Source organism: Giraffa tippelskirchi, chromosome 4, assembly GCF_054371585.1.
Source record: "Giraffa tippelskirchi isolate mGirTip1 chromosome 4, T2T-mGirTip1v1.2.pri, whole genome shotgun sequence".
NCBI classification, from domain to species: Eukaryota; Metazoa; Chordata; class Mammalia; order Artiodactyla; family Giraffidae; genus Giraffa; species Giraffa tippelskirchi.
Window position 1 is genome coordinate 24797105 of NC_137278.1, and position 24976 is coordinate 24822080.

The window sequence follows — 24976 nt, forward strand, 5'->3', positions numbered from 1 at the left end:
CTCCTAGAGAAGGAAATGGGAACCCACTCCAGTATTCTGGAGCATGTCCATGGGAGCCTGGCAGGCTACAGGCCATGGGTTCACAAAAGAGTCGGACATGACATAGCAACAAAAACAAGCAGAATTCTGTAGAAATCATGGTTGAAGACTTTTAAAAAGTCTTCAGTTTATTTTGATCTAACTGAAGACTTAGATGTAGTTGTAAGAAATAATACAGAGAAATCCTGTGACTCCTTTACCCAGGTTTTGCCAAAGGTAAAATCTTGAAAACTATGGTACAATAACACACCAGAGTGCTAATTTTTATAGTGACGCATAAAATATTCCCGTCACAAGTATCTGTCACATTGTCCCTCTAGAGCCCCATCCTCATTCCTCCCCACCCACCCCCTCCTTTACCCCTGGCCCACTGGTCTGCTCTCCATTTCTGAGACACTGTTATTTCAAGAATGTTATATACATGGAATCAGACAGAATGTAACCTTTCGAAAAGCAGTTTTTTCCTTCACTCAGCTTAACTGTCCTTTGTTGCCTATGTGAACAGTTCACTGCTTTCTACTGCTAAATAGTATCTCAGCGTAGAGACGTACAACAGCAGATTTAACTACTCACTCACTGTATGACATCTGGATTGTCAGTTTTTGAGTATTACAAATAAAGCTGCTATGAACACTCATGTACAGATTTTTGTGGGAAGATAAATCTTTTCTCTGTGATGCTGCGCTATGCTTAGTCACTCTGTCGTGTCCGACTCTTTGTGACACCATGGACTGTAGCCCACCAGGCTCCTCTGTCCATGGGGATTCTCAAGAATATTGGAGTGGGTTGCCATGCCCTCCTCCAGGGGATCTTCACAACCCAGGGATCGAACGCAGGTCTCTCACATTGCAGGCAGATTCTTCACCGTCTGAGTCACGGGGAAAGCCCAAGAATACTGGAGTGGGTGACTCATCCCTTCTCCAGGGGATCTTCCCGACCCAGGAATCAAACCAGGGTCTCCTGAACTGCAGGAAGATTCTTAATCAGTTGAGCTACCAGGGAAGACCCTTTCTCTGTGATAGATACTGGGTTATATGATAGATGGCTGCATGCTAAATTTCTTACAGAAACTGCCAAACTATTTTCCAGAGTGACTGTACCATTTTACATTCCCACCAATATATCAATGATCCAGTTTCTTTGCACCCTTGCCAGCATATGGTATTGTCATTTAAGAGGAAAAAAAAAAAAATGTAGCCATTCTGATGGGTGTGCAGTGGTATTTAACCATGGTCTTAATTTGCATTTCCCTCATGACAGGTTATTCTGAACATCATGTCATATGTGTATCTGCCGTCTGTACATCCTCTCAGTGAAATGTCTCTTTACATCTTCTGTGCATTTTCAAATTGGATTCTTTGCTTTTAATTGTTGAATTTTGAGAATTCTTCATACAAAGAAGATATTCGTACTTTGCTGGATATGTGATTGGCAAATATTCTGCTAGCTTGACTTTCCATCCTCATAACAAGGTCTTTGCAGAAGAAAAGTTTTTAATTTTGATGAGGTCTAATTTATCAGTTTTTCATTTTGTACGTTTGGTGTCAGGTCTAAGAATTCTCTGCTGAATGCTAATCTGAACCTGAAACCCAAACATTTGGTACAATTCTTTAGTCAAACCAACTGAAACCGAAGAGACCTTTTTTAAGAGTTTTTAAAGGATAAATGAAATTTCTTTGATAGTTATAGGAACTGGTCCACTCTAAACTGCTAATCTATGTGTGCAGAGTTGTTAACAATATTCCCTTATCATCCTCACTTTTAAAATTTACTTTTGGGTATGCTGGGTCTTCAGTACCAGGCTTTTATTTAGTTGCAGTGAGCTAGGGGCTACTCTCGAGTTCTGGTGTGAGGGCTTCTCACTGAGATGGGTTCTCGTGTTGTGGAGCACGGGCTCTACAGAGAGTGCAGGTTTCAGTAACTGTGGCACACAAGCTTAGCTGCCCCGCCACATGTGGGATCTTCCCAGACCAGGGATCCAACTCACCTCCTCAGCACTGGCAGGCAGATTCTTAACCACTGGACCACCATGGAAGTCTCCTTATTATCCTTTTGCTGTTTGCAGAGTCTATGGTCAAATCCACTGTTTCATTCCTGATATTGGTAGTTTGTGTTTTCTCTCATTTTTCCCTTTCATCAATCTTAGTAGAGGTTTGTAAGTTTTACTGACCTTTCCAAAGAACTACCTCTTTGTTTTCTCTACTAATTTGTTCTAAAAATTAACATGAACTTCAAAATTAGGTGATTTTTACCTCATTTTTAAAAATTCATGTCACTTTTCCTCTGCAGCTTGAGACCCAGCTCTGGATACTGAATTAAGAATACAATATATAAAACAGACAGGAGAAACAGGACAATCAAAAGATATTAATTTTATAATTTTGCACTCACCAAAGTAGAGGTACCATTAGTGAAAGAAACTGCACATTCATCTTCGTCACATTCATCTTTATCAAAGTCGTCCAATTCTTCTTGTCTTGGTCTTTTGGCATTTTCAGGAGAGAAAAAATTTTCTTCCTTTCTTTTGGCCATCAGGTCTAAACAAATATTATAGTGACAATAAAGAAAATTGTGTAAAGCACCCATACAACTGTTCCATATATGTATTAAAAAACTTGACAAAATTAGACAAAGCTTAAGTTTTAGTACTATATCCATTCATTTTCACTTTAAGAAAAAGTGAAATTATCATCTGTGTGGAGGGAGGCGGCTATAAGCCAAAGAATGCGAGTGGACACAAGAAGGTGGAAAGGTAAGGACACAGATACTCAAGAACCTCTGGAAAGAAACATATCCCTCCTGCTCTCTTGATTTTAGCCCAGGCAGACATGTCAGACTTCTCACTACAGAAGTAGATAATAAATTCTTGTTTTAAAAAATCTACATATGCTCCACTAGTTGATTTTACTTCAGAGGGATTCACAATGGAGGTTTTTATTGATATGGACCTATCTAAATATTTTAACGCCTAAGCTCACAAAAGGTAAACGGTTTTATTTGTGAAACTGTGGATCTATTGATAAGATGGTATAATGCCTTCTGAATGTACTCCAGAGCACTCATCCAATTTTTATAAGTATTACGGTAATACTGAATCATATAAAACTAATATTAATTATTTCCCCAAAGAAGCATATTTGTAGTGGACTATACAGTCCACGGGGTTGCAAAGAGTCGGACACGAAACAATGACTTTCACTTTCACTTTTGCCTAGCACCAGTAGAGAAGCAAAAGGCAAAGGAGAAAAGGAAGATATACCCATTTGAATGCACAGTTTCAAAGAATAGTAAGGAGAGATAAGAAAGCCTTCCTCAGAGATCAGTGTAAAGAAATAGAGGAAAACAATAGAATGGGAAAGACTAGAGATCTCTTTGAGAAAATTAGAGATACCAAGAGAACATTTCATGCAAAGTTAGGCTCTTCATTTCACTTTCTTAACAGAAGTAGATGATATTAAGAAGAGGTGGCAAGAATACACAGAAGAACTGTACAACAAAGATGTTCATGACTCAGATAATCACGATGGTGTGATCACTCACCTAGAGCCAGACATCCTGGAATGGGAAGTCAAGTGGATCTTAGGAAACATCACTACGAACAAAGCTAGAGGAAGTGATGGAATTCCAGTTGAGCTATTTAAAATCCTAAAAGATGATGCTGTGAAAGTGCTGCACTCAATATGCCAGCAAATTTGTAAATCTCAGCAGTGGCCACAGGACTGGAAAAGGTCAGTTTCCATCCCAATCACAAAGAAAGACAATGACAAAGAATACTCAAACTACCGCACAATGGTACTCATCTCACATTCTAGTAAAGTAATGCTTAACATTCTCCAAGCCAGGTTTCAGCATTATGTGAAACATGAACTTCCAGATGTTCAAGCTGGTTTTAGAAAACGCAGAGGAACCAGAGATCAAACTGCCAACATCCCCCAGATCACCAAAAAAGTAAGAGTTCCAGAAAAACATATACTTCTGCTTTATTGACTATGCCAAAGCCTTTGATTGTGTGGATCTCAACAAACTACACAAAATTTTTAAAGCGATGGGAATACCAGACCATCTGACCTGCCTCCTGAGAAATCTGTATTCAAGTCAGGAAGCAACAGTCAGAACTGGACATGGAACAACAGACTGGTTCCAAATAGGAAAAGGAGTATGTCAAGGCTGTATATTGTTACCCTGCTTATTTAACTTACATGCAGAGCACATCATGAGAAACGCTGGGCTGGAGGAAGCACAAGCTGGAATCAAGACTACCAGGAGAAACAGCAATAACCTGAGATATGCAGATGACACCACCCTTATGGAAGAAAGCAAAGAACTAAAGAGCCTCTTGATGAAAGTGAAAGAAGACAGCGAAAAGTTGGCTTAAAACTCAACATTCAGAAAACTAAGATCATGGCATCCGGTCCCATCACTTCATGGCTAATAGATGGGGAAGCAATGGAAACAGTGACAGACTTTATTTTGAGGGGCTCCAAAATCACTGCAGATGGTGACTGCAGCCATGATATTAAAAGACGCTTACTCCTTGGAAGGAAAGTTATGACCAACCTAGTTCAGTACAGTTCAGTCGCTCAGTCATGTCCAACTCTTTGCGAGCCCATGAACCTCGGCACGCCAGGCCTCCCTGTCCATCACCAACTACCGGAGTCCACCTAAACCTATGTTCATAGAGTCGGTGATACCATCCAACCATCTCATCCTCTGTCGTCCCCTTCTCCTCCTGCCCTCAATCTTTCCCAGCATCAGGGGCTTTTCAAATGAGTCAGCTCTTCACATCAGGTAGCCAAAGTATTGGAGTTTCAGCTTCAGCATCAGTCCTTCCAATGAATATTCAGAATTAATTTCCTTTAGGATCGACTGGTTGGATCTCCTTGCAGTCCAAGGGACTCTCAAGAGTCTTCTCTAGCACCACAGTTCAAAAGCATCAATTCTTCGGCACTCAGCTATCTTTATAGTCCAACTCTCATATCCATACATGACCACTGGAAAAACCATAGCCTTGACTAGACAGACCTTTGTTGACAAAGCAATGTCTCTGCTTTTCAATATGCTGGCTAGGTTGGTCATAACTTTCCTTCCAAGGAGTAAGCGTCTTTTAATTTCATAGCTGCAAGCACCATTTGCAGTGATTTTGGAGCACAGAAAACTAAAGTCAGCCACTGTTTCCACTGTTTCCCCATCTATCTGCCATGAAGTGATGGGACCGGATGCTATGATCTTAGTTTTCTGAATGTTGAGCTTTAAGCCAACTTTTTACTCTCCTCTTTCACTTTCATCAAGAGGCTCTTTAGTTCTTCTTCACTTTCTGCCATAAGGATGGTGTCATCTGCATATCTGAGGTTATTGATATTTCTCCCGGCAATCTTGATTCCAGCTTGTGCTTCCTTCAGCCCAGCGTTTCTCATGATGTACTCTGCATATAAGTTAAATAAGCAGGGTGATAATATACAGCCTTGATGTACTTCTTTTCCTATTTGGAACCAGTCTGTTGTTTCATGTCCAGTTCCGACTGTTGCTTCTTGACCTGCATACAGATTTCTCAAGAGGCAAGTCAGGGGGTCTGGCATTCCCACATGTTTCAGAATCTTCCACAGTTTATTGTCATCCACACAGTCAAAGGCTTTGGCATAATCAATAAAGCAGAAATAGATGTTTTTCTGGAACTCTCTTGCTTTTTCGATGATCCAGCGGATGTTGGCAATTTGATCTCTGGTTCCTCTGCCTTTTCTAAAACCAGCTTGAACATCTGGAAGTTCACGGTTCACGTATTGCTGAAGCCTGGCTTGGAGAATTTTAAGCATTACTTCACTAGCGTGTGAGATGAGTGCATTCATGTGGTAGTTTGAGCATTCTTTGGCATTGCCTTTCTTTGGGATTGGAATGAAAACTGACCTTTTCCAGTCCTGTGGCCACTGCTGAGATTTACAAATTTGCCGGCATATTGAATGCAGCACTTTCACAGCATCATCTTTCAGGATTTGAAATAGCTCAACTGGAATTTCATCACCTCCACTAGCTTTGTTCGTAGTGATGTTTCCTAAGATCCACTTGACTTCCCATTCCAGGATGTCTGGCTCTAGGTGAGTGATCACACCATGGTGATTATCGGGGTCTTGAAGATCTTTTTTGTACACTTCTTCTGTGTATTCTTGCCACCTCTTCTTAATATCTTCTGCTTCTGTTAGGTCCATACCATTTCTGTCCTTTATCGAGCTCATCTTTGCATGAAATGTTCCCTTGGTAGCTCTAATTTTCTTGAAGAGATCTCTAGTCTTTCCCATTCTATTGTTTTCCTCTATTTCTTTGCATTGATCGCTGAGGAAGACTTTCTTATCTCTCTTTGCTATTCTTTGGAACTCTGCATTCAAACGGGTATATTTTTCCTCTTCTCCTTTGCTTTTCGCTTCTCTTCTTTTGATGGCAGCGTGGAAACGTGGCGGAGAGGAGCTACCCCACATCCAAGATCAGGGGCGGTGGACAACAGGAGCTACCCCACGTCCAAGGTAAGGAGCAGGGGCTGTGCTTTGCTGGAGCAGCCTTGAGATGACCAACCTAGACAGCATATCAGAAAGAAGAGACAGTATTTTGCCAACAAAGGTCCGTCTAGTCAAGGCTCTGCTTTTTCCAGTAGTCATGTATGGATGTGACAGTTGGACTATAAAGAAAGCTGAGCACCGAAGATTTGATGCTTTTGAATTGTGGTTTTGGAGAAGACTCTTGAGAGTCTTGTGGACTGCAAGAAGATCCAGTCCATCCTAAAGGAAATCAGTCCTGAATATTCACTGGAAGGACTTATGCTGAAGCTGAAACTCCAGTACTTTGGGTGCCTGATGCAAAGAACTGACTCATTGGGAAAGACCCTGATGCTGAGAAAGACTGAAGTGGGGAGGAGAAGGGGACGACAGAGGATGAGATGGTTGGATGGTATCACCGAATCAATAGACGTGAGTTTGAGTAAACTCTGGGAGTTGGTGATGAACAGGGAGGCCTGGACTCCAGTCCACGGGGTCGCAAAGAGTCGGACATGACTGAGCAACTGAACTGAGTAGCGTCACTTCACTGTTCTCTTAGAAATAACCCATGCTAATTATCTAGTTGTTTTTTTTTTTACCAATATTCCTTAAAATTTGTCCCTAGAAAATTAACATCATGAAGCTTTTCTAAACATAAATGCTGCACCTTTAGTCCAAGTTGATGGTCTTTCATTGAAATTAAATGGTATGATTACTTGAACTGTTGCTTTCATTTTTCTCTTAAAAATTCTCTTAGAGCCCTAAAGTGATAGGTACCTAATAACTGTTTGCTGAGTAACGAGAAACATCCACAGCATAGGTAACAAAAAATTTCTAAGATATAAGAATATGAAAAATAGCTCTGCTTTCAATCCGTTTAGGTGCCCCCAGAACTATATCACAATAGGTTTGTACCAGGTACCTGGGCAGCAGGGGATTAAATGAGATTTTCTCTCTCATGAATTTGGACTGAAAGATTCGACTCAGTCCTCAGTAGAAAAAAGGACAGTTCAATTTGATGATGTATGGATGGCAAGAAAGCCAGTCAGACATGTAGGTGTGCGCTGGGAGGCTGAGGGGCCAGTGGAGTATGTTTCAAAGACAGCATGAAATAGATGAAAATGGGAGAATACGAACTCTAAAGCACAAATGAGAGAGAGGAGGAGGGCAGGGGAGAGATACACATAGTGCTTAATTTTTATCCAGTGCCCTCCAAACTTATACTGACAGACGCAATTTTGCAGAAATATCAAATACCTATACATATCTTGCTGGAACTGTTTTGGGGAACTATCTTTGATAAGTTTTACTGTGACAATCCATGCTTCATTAAGTGAACTGGGTAGTTTCTCTATCTTTTAATGCTCTGCAATCACCACTATGGCACGACACTGAAAGGTTTTTTGAAACTGAAAAAGAACTAACCTTAAAGCTATTAGATGGTGGAGACTCTTTTAATTTTATGAAATCATTTCAATTTTTTTTTTTATACTGGTTATTACAGGTTGACTATAGATTCCTAGAACAAGTCTGCTGTAATTTTATTTTCCAGAACACTGATAATTTAAAGCTTCAAATTTATTACACAAAATTACCTTGTTTTGTACAATCCTCAACTGTGGTCGTGATTCTTTTCACGTCAGTTCTATTTAATTAATCTTTTTTCTCCCCAAGTAGCTATTTACGTTTACCAAATCTAGTTTTTCTTCAACAAAAATATTTTAATATTTACTCATATATTTTTAGACAACCAAATATAAGAGATATGCAGTGGGGCTGGAGTTCAGAATTCTTTAACCCAAAGTGCAAGTTTAAAAAAGCAATCAGAGACTTCCAGTTCTAGGAAGGTGGAACAGATGTATTTTCCCTATTCCTCTTGCTTAGTAAAACATCCTTGAAAATTATATACTATAAAACAAGCATAAGACAGCTCTGAAAAAGGAGGTCGATTGGTAGGAACCTCACAATCCAAGGAAAGACGTCACAGTGGTTCACTGAGTTTTTGTTTTCCCTCAACTACTGCGGACTTGGAGAAGCCAGCAACAGGGGAAACACCAATAGGTTCCGGGGGAAACAAAAGGCTTAATGAAAGCCTGTTGTCTCCAGACAAAAAGCCAGGAAAAGGGAGTCTAACAAGACGACCTTCAGACAATTATCACTGTAGTCAAATACCATTAAAAGAACTGTTGTCCCTTCATCACCGCGCCCCCCCCGCCCCGCCCCCTGCATCAGCAAAGGTCAAGTGGGTAGTGTGGACCTCCTTCTGGTGATGCTAAAAGGAGGCATTCTCAACATCCCATCTGGGCCAGTGTCAGACAAGGCTGTGCAGGCCAAGTAGGGAGGCATGATAGGGGCATCTGATGAAGAACCTAGACGTCTACCCCTAAGAGGGTATAACAGGATGCTATAATACTTATTCCCACTTCCCACTGGATGCATCAGAGAAGGCCTTTTACCACTGCCTAGAGAAGCGAGGAGCCCACCCCAGCCCAACAGCCACTTCAAGCCATGGAAAGAGCTCTGGTCAAGTTCCAGAGGTAAGTCTCTGTGTCCATGGCCTAAGAAAACCAGAGGGCAGGAGTTCTCAAAGGTTGCAATGTCTTAAAAAGTACCAAGGACCTCAGAGGGGTTTTGTTTCTATCAATATTTACCATATAATAAATTAAAACTGAAAAAATTTTAAAACAACCCACAAGTACACATTGTATCAGCCATCGGAGCAATGACATCATCACACATTTATAACCTCTAGAAAACTCCACTGTGTAGTAACAAGTGAATGAAAGTGAAAAAGGGAAATTAAATCTTATGATTATTAATTTTGACAGTGTAGCCCCTCTGCAACAGTCTCATGGATCCCTGGACTACATTCGGCAAACTGCTACTGCAGGGAATACTATAAGCATGCCCATGACATAGTGCCATAAGTGACAAGGCACAGCTACCAGTAATAAAGTTAGGGCAGCACAGAAGCCAGCCATAGAATGACTGGTAGACTTGATATTCAAAGTGTGGTCCAAGGACCAGCAAGCAGCATCTATATCTCCTAGGAACATGCTAGATATCCATAATCTCAGACTTCAATTTAAAACAAGTCAATCTGAATCTTCATTTTAACAAGGTCTCGGGTGACTCACAGCACATTAAGTCTGAGAAGAATTGTTGTAAACAACATTAAAAATTTAGGACTTTATCCTGTCCTGACGGCAACAAGGAACCTAATGTATCATGATAAATCAAATACCATTTAAAGGGAATATTAGTTAACATCCAAAGGACATTTAACCTAAACAAATGTCTTTTGAGAGAGTACTAGCATTACAGTCACAATTACATAATAGTCACCATCTTTTTGACAAGTAACTTAGTGTTTATTTTGAATCTCTTACGCAAGTCAGAACTTGAAAATCAAACATAATTTTCAAATTATTTAATAGCAAGAATTAATGTACATTAATTTCAGCTAACTTAATTCCCTAGAACACCACCAGGCTAATATTTTCCCAACACTGCCTTTCCTCCCACCCATATCTGTTTCTTACTCAATTACAGTCATTTATCACAGAAGAGCAAAGAAGAAACATTACTTCTTCATTTCCCCAATATTAAATGTCTTTTTAGACAGTTTTTATTAATGCTTAATACATGATCTTGCAGTTAGCTGACACTCAGACATCAGCTGATTGATGTTAGTATTTTACCACTAGAAAACGGTCGTTTTTCAAGTAAAATCAGGGGGAGGAAGGGGAACGAAGGTACATGTGATTAGCTTCTTGTAATCAATGTGAGATTCTATACAAGACAGAATATAGTGCGCTATACGACGACAATGTTTTTTTATTTGCTGTACTTAGCCTGGGATTTGCAGTTTGCTGTTAGGTTGCCATGGCAACATGCATCTAACAGACACTGAAGGATCCAACCTTTAAAAACAGGAATCATTCTATAATTTAATGATAATGGACTTTTAAAAACACACATGAATGTCCTGAGACTTAAATACAGGTTACAACAGTAGAACTGTTTCTAATATGCTAAAGAGATAATATAAACAGATGTAAAGAAAAATACTTTTAATATCCTGTAAAACATAAAAATAGGGGGGAAAAAAGCTCCTCTGGGATTTCCAATACATCCATAAAGCTCTTCATGGTATTTAATATTTATTTACAATAAAAAAAAAATCAAAATTAAGGAACATATCACTTCTCCCTTGCAGAAAGCAAGCTCCATCAGAGCAGGAATAGTAACAAATATGCAGATTATCAAGAAAAACTAAGTTCAAGAGAAAAAAAAAATCAATCACCAAGGGTTAATTATAGCAAGCATGTACACAGGAAATTTGAAAGACCAAAAGCATTTTAACACAGGATTATAAATTTCTAAATTTTCAGTTTTAATGTGAGTACTTAGTAATCCATACTTCCCATTAATATCAAAGTAGGGGCTAACAGCAGTGAGAACAGTCACAATAGAATTGGAAATATCAATAGAAAACAGAGGTTTTAAAAAAAAGGTAAATTGCTATTGCTTCTGAATCTGCCATGGACTATTTACCTCATCCCAATTCCGCTCCTACCACACTGCAGACAAATTCATTCTGCATTAAACCACCTCATTTTTAATGTACTGAAATATAAGCACACTGCTTGAAATATATCGTGAAAAAATACAAGATGCAACAGAAAATAAATAATATAAGTGAAAAAATTCATTAGTCCATCCCTCCAACAATTATAGGTGAGCAAAACTCAGGTAATAAAACCTGAACACTCAGATTTGTGTTTTAAAAAAATCCCTGTGGCCTCAATATAGAGAACAAATGAAACAGAGTGAGAATAAAGGCAAAACAGACCAGTCTCTAAAGGACAAGCAGTGCATAACAAAAGCAGTGGCATGCACACCAATGTTCACTGCAGCATTATTATAATAGCCAACATATGGAAGCAATCTAAATGTCCATCAACAGATAAATGGATAAAGACACGATACACATATACATTCAACATCCACGGATCACAGAAAAAGAGAATTTCAGAAAAACATCCACTTTTGCTTCATTGACTATGCTAAAGCCTTTGACTGTGTGGATCACAACAAACGGTGGAAAATTCTTAAGAGATGGAATACCAGACAGATCACCTTACCCGCCTCCTGAGAAACCTGTATGCAGGTCAAGAAGCAACAGTTAGAACCAGACATGGAACAACGGACAGGAATGTCAAGGCTGTATGTTGTCACCCTGCTTATTTAACTTATATGCAGAGTACACCACGTGAAATGCCAGACTTGATGAATTACAAGCTGGAATCAAGACTGCTGGGAGAAATGTCAACAACCTCAGATATGCAAATGATACCACTGTAATGGCAGAAAGCAAAGAGGAACTAAACAGCCTCTCAATGAGGAAGAAACAAGAGAGTGAAAAAGGTGGCTTAAAACTTAAAGTTCAAAAATGGCATCTGCTCCTATCACTTCATGGCAAATACATGGGGAAAAAGTGAAACAGTGGCAGATTTTATTATCCTGGGCTGCAAAATTACTGCAGATAGTGACTGCAGCCATGAAATTAAAAGACAATTGCTTGTTGGAAGGAAAGCTATGACAAACCTAGACAGCGTGCTAAAATGCAGAGACATCACTTTGCTAACAAAGGTTCATATAGTCAAAGCTATGGTTTTTCCAGTAGTCATATACAGATGTGAGAAATGTACTGTAAAGAAGGCTGAGCACTGAAGAACTGATGCTTTTGAACTGTGGTGCTAGAGAAGACTCCTGAGAGCCCCATGGACTGCAATGTGATCAAATCAGTCAATCCTAAAGGAAATCAGTCCTGAATATTCACTGGAAGGTCTGAGGCTAAAGCCGAAGTTCCAATATTTTGGCCACCTGATGCAAAGAGCTGACTCACTGGAAAAGATCCTGACGATGGGAAAGACTGAGGGCAGCAAGAGAAGGGGAGGACAGAGGATGAGATTGTTGGATGGCATCACTGACTCAACGGACATGAGTTTGAGCAAACTCCAGGAGATGGTGAAGGACAGGGAAGCCTGCACCCTTGGAGTGCTGAAGACCATAGGACTGCAAAGAGTCAGACAGGATTTAAGTGACTGAACAACAACAAAACACATACACACAATGGAATATTATACAACTGTTAAAAAGAAATCTTGCCATTTGCAACAACATAGGTATTGCTGTTGTTGTTTAGTCACTAAGTCATGTTTGAATCTTTTTTGACCCCATGGACTATAGTCCACCAGGCTCCTCTGACCACAGGATTTCCCAGGCAAGAATACTGGAGTGGGTAGCCATTTCCATTTCCACAGGATCTCCCCACCCCAGGGATCAAACTCCAATCTCCTGCATTGGCAGGTGGATTCTTTACCAGTGAGACACCTGGGAAGTCCCAAAGGGTATTATGCTATATGAAATAACTCAGACAGAGGAAGACAAATACTCATATGACCTCACTTATATGTTAAATCTAAAAATCAAAAGAAACAAAATGAAAACAGATTCCGATACAGAGAACAAATGGATAATTGCCAGAAAGGGGGAGGGGGAAAGCAGGGGAATGAAATAAGTGAAGGGGATTAAGAGGTACAAACCTTTTAATTCTCAACATCCTTACAAGTAATCCCTTAGTTTACAAAAGGGGATACTGAGGCTCATTTAAAAGATACCCAAACTTATGTAGCTATATCTTAGCAGAGCCTAGATCCAAACCCAGGTTGTCAAAACCCCAAATCAAACTTCTTTAATGTCCAGGTTCCTCCTGGCATGAACTGAGTTTAACCAAGTTTGACTATTTATAGGAAGTGAAATTGTCTGTTCAACTTGTTCACCCTTTGGTAATGTATAAAACTACAAAAAGGATTCTAATGTGATATGTCCCTCTAATGTTGGGCTTGCTAATGTTGTACAAAATTTTATCTTGTGTTTAATTTTCAGAAACAATCTTTACTCTTAATAGTAAATGCTATTATCAGTAGACTGAGTAGGTTTGCAAAGGAGGGAATATAAATGATTCACATTCATTTTGCTTGAAAACATTGAGCTTGAAGTGCTTCTAGGAAATTGAGATAGATAGGCCAGTAGGCAGCAAAATAATAGAGGCAGATTCTAGTAGAGACTTCCCAGGTGGCTCAGTGGTAAAGAATCCGCCTGCCAATGCAGTTGACGCAGGTTTGATCCCTGGGTTGGGAAGATCCCCTGGAGAAGGAAGTGGCAACCCGCTCCAGTATTCTTGCCTGGAAAATCCCATGGACAGAGATGCCTGGCGGGCTAGTCCATGAAGTCATGAAAGAGTAGGAAAAGACTCAGCATTGAGACAATAAGAAAGAAGATTTGGCAGTGGCACTAAGAAAGTCACAGAAACTATTTTGAATTGGTCACCAGGGAAACTAGTGAGTAATATGTATCTCATTAACTAGTGAATAAAAAATAGTAACATTAATGTCTACACTTTACCCTCAGTCATCTGGACTTACGTATGTATATATACATATATAACTGTGACGTTTAATTATGCCTTAAACATACCTGCGTGTGTGCGCACTCAGTTGTGTGACTCCCCATGGACTGTGGCCTGCCAGGCTCCTTTGTCCATGGAATTTTTCAGGCAAGAATACTGGAGTGGGTGGCCACTTACTTCTCCAGGGGATCTTCAGGACGCAGGAAATGAACCCAAGTCTCGAGTCTCCTGCACTGGCAGGTGGGTTCTTTACCAGCTGAGCCACCAATTCCCGAAAGTAAACCAAGTAAGTCTTTGACTAATTTTCCTAACTTAGATCTAAAAATGATCATCAAGATTTAGGCAGGTTTTATACAAAATTCTACATCCAGACACTCAGTAAAATAAAAAACCAGGCTCCTCTGTCCATAGGATTCTCCAGGCAAGAATACTGGAGTGGGTTGCCATTTCCTTCTCTAGCAGATCTTTCTGACTCAGGGGGACTGAACCCAGGTTGCCTGCATTGCGGGCACTCTTTACCATCTGATGCACTGGGGAAGCCCAATTACAGAATAGAAACTGAAATTTACAGAGGTGGTACCAACCTGTTCAGGGTCACACAACACTGGTTCTTATACAAAAACATGTAAAAAGCAATATTCTGGTAATCTCCAAACTTCTTTGTACTTACTGGCACTCAAGGGGAAAAAAAGCGGAAAACTGTAAACACACATTCCTACAGGAAATAATTACTCTGCATATTTCACAGAGTAAAAGGAGATAAAGTGAATCTAAGTATTTCTAACATGCTCCCTTACCACCCATATACACCCATGGAACTATCTACAAGCTAGTGAGTATTTTAAAAGACTACACAGCAGCCATCTAAAAGTCCAGAAATTTGGACTTTTTCTTCTTTTTGAATATATTCCAGAAGAGCTTGTATTCAGAACACTCCCTTTCAATCTCACGACATATACAGAGTAGCAAGCACTCACATAAGTTCCGTGTTCAGGGTTTAAACACCAAATAGTTGCTCCCCTAGGAATTAGCACAGCACCCTCTTATGCCCCAAAGTGTCCTGCAGCCCTTCCTCCACTCTTGAGCTCTGTGTTCTGGAATTCCCAGTACTGATTCTCCTCCAATTCATCTCCACAAGAAAATCAGGGGGAAAGACATGCCACAATAAAGCCTCCAAACGTCACATTTTAAATTTTTCTAGGTAACAGTTTTGCGTTCTCCTGAAACTGGCATTTAGCAACAAAGCCACCTTCAGGGATATTTACACATATCTCTTAAATGTAGTTAAGCTGTTACTTGTAAGGGGTCATCAGAGGAGGTGATAAGAACCCAATTCCCGAACCCAAACTCACCCCCCTGACCCTCCTTCCCCTCAAACCACTCATCAAAGCCTAAAGGGGGCCGTTCGGGGCCGGGCGCCGGGTTCCCGCAGGCTTAGCCGGAGACGGGATTTTTCAAGCACCGCCGCCAGAGCCGTCCGAGGGAGGGGCCCGGCGGACACCGGCAAGTTTCCTGCGGCTGAAGGGACCCGCGCCGCCGGCGAGGAAGGCGCGGGGATCCCTGCCGGCCGTTGACCCGAGCGCCCTGGGCACCGCCGGGGCTCCACCGATCCGGCCACCACCGGGTGAGCTGAGGGCGCCGGCCACGGGAGGATCCGAAGCAAGAGAGCGACGGAGCGCGCCCTCAGCCTACCTCGAAAAAGTCGAAGTCTCCCCCAAGGAATCCCCGATCGGCGGGGCTGCCGCCGCGGCACAGGACGCTAAAGCCACGTTAGTGGACTCTCGCTGTTGGCCGGGCAGCCGTTGGTCCGCGAGACACAGCACGCCCACCGCGGGAGAAGGCAGGAGACCCACCGCCCCCGGAGCCCACCTCGGGACGCTCCGCGCCTGCGCCCCGCCCCCCCTCCGCCCTCCGGGACTCCGCCCGCGCGTGCGCGCTGCGGAGTTTTCGCGCCACTGGAGTCTAGGAGGCGGGGCCGGAAGTGCCCCCTGGGCGGACGGGGGGGATGCTGGGAGGAGCGCCGGGGCTCTGCGACTGTGGCACGCGCGGAGGAGGGTGGGGCGGGTGAGTTGCCTAACTGAAAGCGGGGAGGAAAAAAAACCACCCTGGAACACCAACGGCGGCTACAGTTCCGCGCATGCGTACAGCGACTGGCTGGGAGCCGCCGCGGAGTGTGCGGCCGCGGTCGCGGAAAGGCGGAAGTCACTTCCCGGAAGAGGGGGAGCCGGGTGGCTGAGGCGCCGGATTCAAGTGGTTTCCGGGGAGTCTTCTGTGCCTGAGTGCTAAGCCCCCGAACTCTAGGCTTTGCTTGGGGAGGGAAAAAGGAAATTTTCGTTTCCTTTCTTTTTTTTTTTTGAATAGAGGAACATTTAGAAACTTGGAGGCAGCAGTAGTTATAATTCAGACCAAACTGGTAAATGACAGAAGGGCGTCTTTCAAAAACCAAGGAAGCAGGGTTGTCCCGGTAAGTCCCGCGCGGAGAGACGGCCCCGCCCAGGCCCCTCTACCCGCTCCTTTGCAATCTGGGGGCGATTGCAAGCTGGTTGGGGGTGAGCTCTATGTTCGCGTCCCTATCGCGCCCGCCCCTCCTCCCAGGACACCGCCCGCGGTTCTCTCTGGGTCCAGTAGGACCGCGGCCCGAACTCCTGGCCGGGCCCCAGCTCTCCGAGCCCGGGGTCTCCCCGCTCCGCGGCTCGCCCCGGCGGGGGGGAGATGTCCGCCGCCACTAAGCGCAGAGGCGAGGCCCTGGGTCCCGAATGGTCTCGCCCGGGCCCCGTGGGGGCAAAGTCCCACGCCTGATGCGAGGCCATCCTGGGCGAGCCTTTCTCGATCACCCTGTGGGCACACTTGGGTGTTCCTCCTTTTCGGTGTTAACTCTGTGTTTGAAAATAACTTCCCTTGTAGCAACTACCTTAAGGCTTTGTGATTGTTTATATATACATTCTTTCCCGCCCCCACCCCCACCAGCTCGTGCCTAGTTTACATTGTAAACCCTCTCAATAAACATCGAAACTAAAGAAAGTGTAAATTCTTTGGCTTAGCTTTCAGTGCTTTACTTCCCGCTTCTGTTTTTACACAACTCTTCGCGTGACATGCTAATCTGGCTATGTAATCCACTTTCTATACTCCATCGCTTCCTTTCTAGGTCGAAAAAAGATATTTACCGCTAACCAAGAACAACCCCAAAGAAACTGATGTCAAACTTCAGGTCTCCAATAAAAAAATTCCTACTCCTTTACTTCTAAAGATAATCAAATATATGCTCTTATCCTAGCCCTTGCCATGACACACATATGACATAGTCAAAATAGATGAAAACTCTGCAGCCTCTGGCCGAAGTGGTCCTAGTTGGTAAGAGATGGGAAACATGGTTGGGAGGTCTCTGCTTAGCTGTCACTTGCTTTAGGAAGCCTTCCTTGATGCCCTACACTAGATAAGCTGCCTTCTTCAGATCTATATACTCCTCTTCCTCTAGTTCTCTAGCCTTACCTCTGTGCCTGTACTTGTCTCATTGTTGAAATTCCCTCTCTAGGTCTTAAGCTAACCTAACCACAGTCCTTAAATGCAGGGCTTGATCTTTCATTATTGTATCTAGAGCACCAAGAAGAGTTCTGGTAAATAATAAGCATTTAATAAGTGTTTACTATTAGCAAGTTAAGCCTGGGTTATATTATGCTTCAAAGTTTAGGCTAAATTCAGATGAAAGTAAGAAATAATAAACATAGCATTAATTAGTGAAATTATGTGGTATATCCTATACAGTATAATCCTGTACTGAAATAAATTTTATACAGTTTACCAAACTATATGAAAATACAGTTATCTACGTGAGAATTGGGAAATTAAAAGTATTTCCTGCTTTATCGTTAAAAAAGATTTCTAATGTTTTTGCCTGAAATAAAACTGGAAAACTGTTAGTTTAATAAAATGTATATTTTTGCATAAATAAAACCAGTGACCTCTTTTTGTGTTCTTTAAATTTGATTCATTAGTGGAATTAGCAAGGTTCTGTGCTTTTCTCACCTCATTCAGTTTTATAATTAACCAATAAAAGCTTATTAGCTTTTAAGGAAGTTTTAGGAGCATAAACTGATTTATGGGCACCATATGGTTACATCAAAGGATTTGGTTTTGTTTTAATCTGAAGGGGTTTCTCAAGCTCTTTCTTGAAACTAGAAATCCATGTTCTTTCTACCAAGTGATAATCTGAAATAGAGTTTAAATACCAGGCTATCAAAATTGATGATGAGATTCAAAGAAGGTCAGAATCTTATAATTCATCTGGCTTAACACCTCTCATTTTGTAGATGGGTTAAATGTCTTCCCAAGGTTACACATATAGTTAGTGTTTACCCAAGATCAAAATTCTAGGTTTTCTATCCCAAGTCCAATGCTCTTTCACTAACGCAAGTAAATTGAAGTCACTAGTAAGGCTATAAAATTATTTTGCTATGGGTTTCTCTGACTTTCTTATTCACATAAGTGTTCTTGCATCATATTAATTCTTAAGAATTATGAGTATTTTAGGAGATTCTTTTTATATAAATAATATACATTGATTGCATGAGCAGATTGCTGTCAATGAAGTCATTACGTTATAAAATATGAGTAGAGACTCATCAAATCCTACACCACAAAAAATTTCAAATTTCACCCTATTTAAATAAAAATGGAACATAAAATTATACACAGTTTAGGGTGAGTTTGCTATGTGCAGTGTTTTTAAAATTTTACTTACTGCTGAGCTCTTTTGAAGTAACCTTTTCAGGTTGATCATGACCTCATGCAAGAACCATCAGTTCTATCTTTAAGTGTAGTTGTACTTGGATATCTTAAAAATTGTTACATTCTGTCCCTTTTTGGAATTTTAAATGCTTTACAGTCTTACCGTTGCTACTTAATATCACTTCAGAGGCAGAGCTGGTGCCAAGAAAGGGACAAAGAATGGAATAGCTTCTATGTGTAGCTTCTAATGATTGTGTAGGAGTAGGGGGGTAATAAAAAGTGGAAGCAGGGAGGCCAGATAGGAGACTGCAGAAAGAACTAAGGGAGTTTTCTTTAGAAATGGGGATTTAGGGTGTGTTTTGGAGACAAGGGACTTGCTGATCAAATTGCTGTTAGTAAAGAGAACAATCAAGAATGACTGCTAGGTTTTTGGTCTAAGCAAGTGAGTATTTGGGAATGACTAAGGGTAGACAGTTTTGAGGAGAGATGGTGGAATCAAGAATTAGATGCCTATTGTCAATTCAGTTCAGTCGCTCAGTTATGTCCGACTCTTTGTGACCCCATGCACTATAGCATGCTAGGCTTCCCTGTCCATCACCAACTCCCAGAGCCCACTCAAATTCATGTCCATATTGTGCATCCATGTAAAGATAAAGTAGGAGATTAGATTTTCTTTATCAATAACTTGGAGAAGGGAATTCCCTGACAGTCCAGTGGTTAGGACTGTGAGCTTCCATTGCAAGGGGCTTGTGTTGGGGAACTAAGATCCCTGTGCAGCCTAACCAAAGAAGGAGTACAGTTTACATTACAGTCCTATACATAAATGTGTGTTTGTGTGTGCCATAACAGCACTGCACTGTGTGACACCCAACACCCTTCATTCGTTACTATCCATTTATATATGTGCAATCAACCTATGTAGTGAAACGTTAGAGCCGTGGTTGGAAGCAGTGAGCTTTAGATCTGGAAGGGCTGGGGAAAAGATGTACCTTGCCTGAGACCACGTGACTCGTTCTTAGGTGTTCTGCAAGAAACCAGAAGGTGTGACTCATCCCTAAAAAAGCCATACTGAAGTCATGTTTGATACTCATGCACTCATAAAGTTGTAGAACATTGCTTTTTATTGACCACATATTTAATTGAAATATGACTACATCCGTATTTTGTTACTCAATATTTAGGCAAGACAGCCTTGATTCTGCATCTGCCACAGTGTCACCCACATTCAATCTGTGGGCCTTCTTGTGAAATAGACAATACGAGCACTGGAACCACCATTAGCTAATGCTTTCTTCTCTATTTAAATCTATAATATTCCTTCTAAAGTGACATGAGCAAATGTCTGTGCAGCTCTTCTTAAAAATGAGTGCACAGAAATACTACTTGTGGTAACACTGGCCACATTTAAAATTAAGATTCAGAAAAGCTCAAAGAAGGACAGCCATGCTTCCAGCGTTTATTTTCTTTGCAGTCATGTACAATTTGAGAGCATTTACTTTTACTATGAACTCTGTTAAAGGAGAAGACAATACAGTTACATTTTATTTAGAATGGTTTTACATTATGATGGTAGTTTTTTGTCTTAATATGTTTTTGTATCCTTTCTTGTGTTTTTAGAAGATCACTTAGAAGGTCGTTACTCAGAGGATATATGTTATATATCTGTCTAGTCCAAGCTATGGTTTTTCCAATAGTCATGTATGGGTGTGAGAGTTGGACCGTAAAGAAAGCTGATTGCTGAAGAAATGATGCTTTTGAACTGTGGTGTCGGAGAAGGCAATGGCACCCCACTCCAGTACTCTTGCTTGGAAAATCCCATGGATGGAGGAGCCTGGTAGGCTACAGTCCATGGGGTTGCCAAGAATCGGACACGACTGAGCAACTTCACTTTCACTTTTCCCTTTCATGCACTGGAGAAGGAAATGGCAACCCACTCCAGTATTCTTGCCTGGAGAATCCCAGGGACGGGGGAGCCTGGTGGGCTGCCGTCTATGGGGTCGCACAGAGTCGGACACGACTGAAGTGACTTAGCAGCAGTTGGAGAAGACTCCTGAGAGTCCCTTGGATTGCACAAAGATCCAACCAGTCCATCCTAAAGGAAATCAGTCCTGAATATTCATTGGAAGGACTGAGGCTGAAGCTGAAGCTCTCATACTTTGGCCACCTGATGAGAAGAACTGACTCACTGGGAAAGACCCTGATGATGCTGGGAAAGATTGAAGGCAGGAGGAGAAGGGGACAACAGAGGATGAGATGGATGGCATCACTGACTTGATGGACATGGTTTGAGCGAGCTCTGGGAGTTGGTGATGCACAGGGAAGCCTGGTGTGCTGCAGTCCGTGGGGTCACAAAGAGTTGGACACGACTGAGTGACTGAACTGAACTGATCTTTTATATAGTCAGACTGAATCTTCAAATGCTACATAATAGTTTTTATCAAATAATAACAAAAGAAAAACAGCTCTAGATGTTTAATAAGGAAAACTTGCATGTAGAAAATATCAAAGCAGGTTACGATAGCAGAGCTTAAGCCAATTTTGTTTTTAAAATGTCATGTACATAGAAAAAAGTTTAACATAGTTTTTTTTGAATAGTGAAACTGTGCTGCTGTACTCAATCACTTTAGTCATGTCCAACTCTTTGCAACCCCGTGGACTGCAGCCCGCCCTACAGGTTCCTCTGTCTATGGGATTTCCCAGGCAAAAATACTGGTGTGGTTGCTATGCCCTCCTCCAGGGGATTGTCCTGACCCAGGAATCAACCTGCATCTCTTGCATTGCAGACAGATTCTTTACTGCTAAGGCACCAGGAAAGCCCAAATGGGACTATAGGTGATTTTAAAATATTTTTCTTTAAAAAGATGTTTTATTTTCCCACAATGAACATGTGTGACGTAATTTAAAAAAACAATGCTCTTTTAAAAAAAAATAATTACGTATTCTTTCAATTCTTCATTTTCTATCTCCCCACCACTTCTCTGTCAGAGTTTTCCTTCATTAACCCTTTGTTTTTGTCTTTTGTTCGTGTGTTTGCATTCTTCCTTGTTTTTGTCTTTTTGTTTTTTTCTGATTATAATAGAGGACTAGTCCTATTCTCTCTTTAGATATGTAAATCGAGGAGTGAATTCTCAAGAAGACAAATACACATTACCAGATCCTTCGATTTTCTCTGCATTTGTTAGCTCTTATTATTCACTGGAGCAAAGCCACTTACTACCCTTTGGGATGGGGGTGACTTTTCCTTTTATTTTCCAGATTTCATGCAGTATTAATGTGACCATGTAAAAAAATTTTAATCTCAGCCACTGCTACAGGTAGCGTGGAAAAGAAGAAAGAATGAAGAGGGTCAACCATTGACATTTGGTGACTTTAAATTTTAAAGTAACTTTATTTTTCAGTAATACAGAGAAACATACTGGGTGATATGAGTGGATTTTAAGGACAAATTCAGCACGCTATATTCTGCTAATAACTTTTCAGCTGCTACATCAGTATTTTTGTAGCCACTAAGTGTATTACTACCATTTTTAATGTTTCGAGTATTCTTGATTCATCCTGAAGAGCTGACCAGTAAAAGAAATGAGAATACTATTTATGAATCACCCCTAACTAGGTCAAAATACAGTCTGAATTGTTGTTCTGAGTTTCTATGTCTTTTAACAATCTTTTGAAAAGTTTGTTTCAAATAACAGCAGATAACCACCAGGATGGGAGTAAATGACTTGTGGCAAATTTTGGAGCCTGTTAAACAACACGTCCACTTGCACAGTCTCAGTGGGAAAACCATTGCGGTTGATCTGAGTCTATGGGTGTGTGAAGCACAGACAGTCAAAAAAATGATTGGGACAGTCATGAAGCCCCACCTCAGGTAGAGTAAACATTCTCAGAATATAGATAGGTGATTGCATAAGCAGTGGACGTCTTGGTTTTGTTTCCACTTCATTTGTTTTGTTGTTGCCGTTTTGCATTTTGAGATTTTAAAATGTATTAACATGCCCACATCTGCCGTCTCCATATTGTGTGCGTGGTGCTTAGTCAGTTGTGTCCAACTCTTTGCAACCCTGTGGACCATACCCACCAGGCTCCTCTGTCCATGGGATTTTCCTGGCAAGAATACTGCAGTAGGTTGCCATTTCCTCCTTCAGGAGATTTTCCTGACCCAGGCATTGAACACGTCTCCTGCATTGACAGGCAGATTCTTTACCACTGAGCCACCTCATACTGGTGACTCACAAATTTGTACCCTTGAAGCTTCAGACTCATATACCTGCCTGCCCATTTAACATATCCCCTAGGATGTTTCAGTGACTAAAAGGCAGGAATTTGGGAGCCATTCTCCCCCTGCTTTACCTCTCCCCATATCCAATCCGTCTGAAGTCTTGCCAGTTCCCCTTCCAGAATACACGTCGCATTCACAAACTTCCCTCCAGAAGCACTACCTCAGGGTATGGCAACATCTCTTATCTGCCCTGTTGAGATGAAGTTTTCACTAGCTTCCCTCCCTCTTCTCTTGGCCTCCTCCTCCTCCAAACCATTTTCCACATAGCAATTAGAATAATCATAAATCTCCTTTGCTAAAAAACAAGCAGTGGTTTTTCAGCTCAGTCCACTTAAAATCATAATAAATAAGACAATATTGCATGTAACATTTTTGATACTAGTGTCTTTGCCATTATGTCATTCTGCACTGTTGACTTCTGCTATTCATATATGATGATTAAAGTATCGTTAACTTTTTCTATTTCAGAAACCTGTTTTTTCGTATCTCATATTTAACGCTAATGGATGTAAAGCTGGTGTTCGTTATGGAAGGGGAACCCCCGCCCCTGAAAGCTGATGTCATCAGTAAGAGGAATCAGATCCGGTACGGACCTTCTGGAAAAACATGGTCTCAGAAAACAGGAAGGTCACATTTTAAGTCAGTCTTAAAGGAGGTAAGCATTCAGGCCTGATTCAATAATTCTGATTTAAATTAGTTTATTTTACTGTAATAAACTTTGTTGGTCAATATCTTTAATACTTACTGTCTTCACTAAAAGGCCAATGTGAATAGAGAAGAGAGTTTATGCTTTGGAGTGAAACTCACGCGTGTTCAAGTTCCAATTCTGGCATCTAGAAACTCTAGGGGCAAGATTTTTAACCTATCTTTACCTCATTTCCTACTCTGTAAAATGAGGGTAGTAATACTTTGCAGGGTTATAGTGAAAATTAGAGAAAATATAAATATATCTGAAGCAACTGTACATAATTGGGACTTAATATGTTATGTTTTATGAAACCTTCAGCACTTAAATTCCCAGAATAGCAGTCTCATTAATTCATACTTTACTCATTCAGGATTAATGTTAGTTGATAGAATTTGATTTGGCTTCCCTCAGGGCTTTGTAATTATAAAAAGTTATTATTTTAATATATTTATCTATTACAAAATATTATATATCTTAAAAAAGAAGATAAATCTATAAGATAAAGTATGTAAGTAAAACAATAGGAAGCTATAAATTTTTTGTATCTCTTTAAATGTGTTTAATTTTTAAAGTTGCCATAATCATGCACAAGTAATTTTTATCTTGGACTTTTCACTTAACATAGCATACCCATATTTCCCTGTTACTATATTCTATTCAGAATTATTACTTGTAATGGTTGTACTTGAAATCATTTCCCATGATTGTATATTGTATATTGTTTGCTTTTCAATTCTTCTCTATTATACATGAAATCGTGAGAAATTTTTTTTGTGAACATAGCTTGTTCTTGTGATTTGAAAATAAAATTACCCAAAGTGGGCTTGATAGACCTAAGTTTAGGAAGAATTTTATAACTCTTGCCAACTACTTCCTACCAGTACAGATATGAGGTAAGCAATTTCAGTGCATCCACAAGATCTTTGGATATTAGGAGTTTTATCTTTGTACTATATAGTATGCAAAGTCAAAGACATTTCTTGGTTTATATAATACATATAAATACATATAATACATACTTATATGTCGTATTCTTTTAATGGTGAGGTTAAACATTAAGTTAGTTTTAGTCCTTCTGTAAGTAATGACCATCATATCCTTTTTCCACTTGACCTTTTTGAGTTTTACTTTTTATTTTGTTCAATTTCTTTATAGGCTAAGGATATAAACCTTTTATGATATTTGCTTTGAGTTCATATCCCTGTTTTTCTTCTTAAATGTTGGTTTAAATTTTAATTTCTTTTAAA

General features: G+C 40.7%; 2 protein-coding genes across 16 annotated transcripts in view; one reads left to right on the top strand and one right to left on the bottom strand.

Annotated features, from left to right (window-relative positions):
- SMC6 (structural maintenance of chromosomes 6) overlaps positions 1–15958 on the bottom strand; it is a 74283-nt gene extending 58325 nt beyond the window's left edge. For 8 of the 9 annotated variants that reach the window (XR_014082276.1, XR_014082273.1, XR_014082272.1 and 5 more), the window contains exons 1-2: positions 15730–15958; positions 2431–2576 (exon numbers count right to left, since the gene is read on the bottom strand). Coding sequence is in view for 2 of the 9 variants with exons in the window: in XM_081591204.1 (XP_081447330.1) it covers positions 2431–2571 (141 nt within the window). In the remaining 7 variants the exon portion in view is untranslated. Of the gene's footprint in view, positions 1–2364; positions 2577–15729 lie in introns of all 9 variants that reach the window. The other variant, XR_014082274.1, reaches the window with a different exon arrangement.
- A 321-nt stretch (positions 15959–16279) lies between these two features.
- Positions 16280–24976, top strand: part of GEN1 (GEN1 structure-specific endonuclease) — a 36759-nt gene continuing 28062 nt past the window's right edge. For 4 of the 7 annotated variants that reach the window (XR_014082277.1, XM_081591208.1, XM_081591210.1 and 1 more), the window contains exons 1-3: positions 16280–16501; positions 22455–22630; positions 23510–23696. Coding sequence is in view for 6 of the 7 variants with exons in the window: in XM_081591208.1 (XP_081447334.1) it covers positions 22470–22630; positions 23510–23696 (348 nt within the window). In the remaining variant the exon portion in view is untranslated. Of the gene's footprint in view, positions 16502–17182; positions 17389–22454; positions 22631–23509; positions 23697–24976 lie in introns of all 7 variants that reach the window. The other 3 variants (XM_081591212.1, XM_081591211.1, XM_081591213.1) reach the window with 3 other exon arrangements.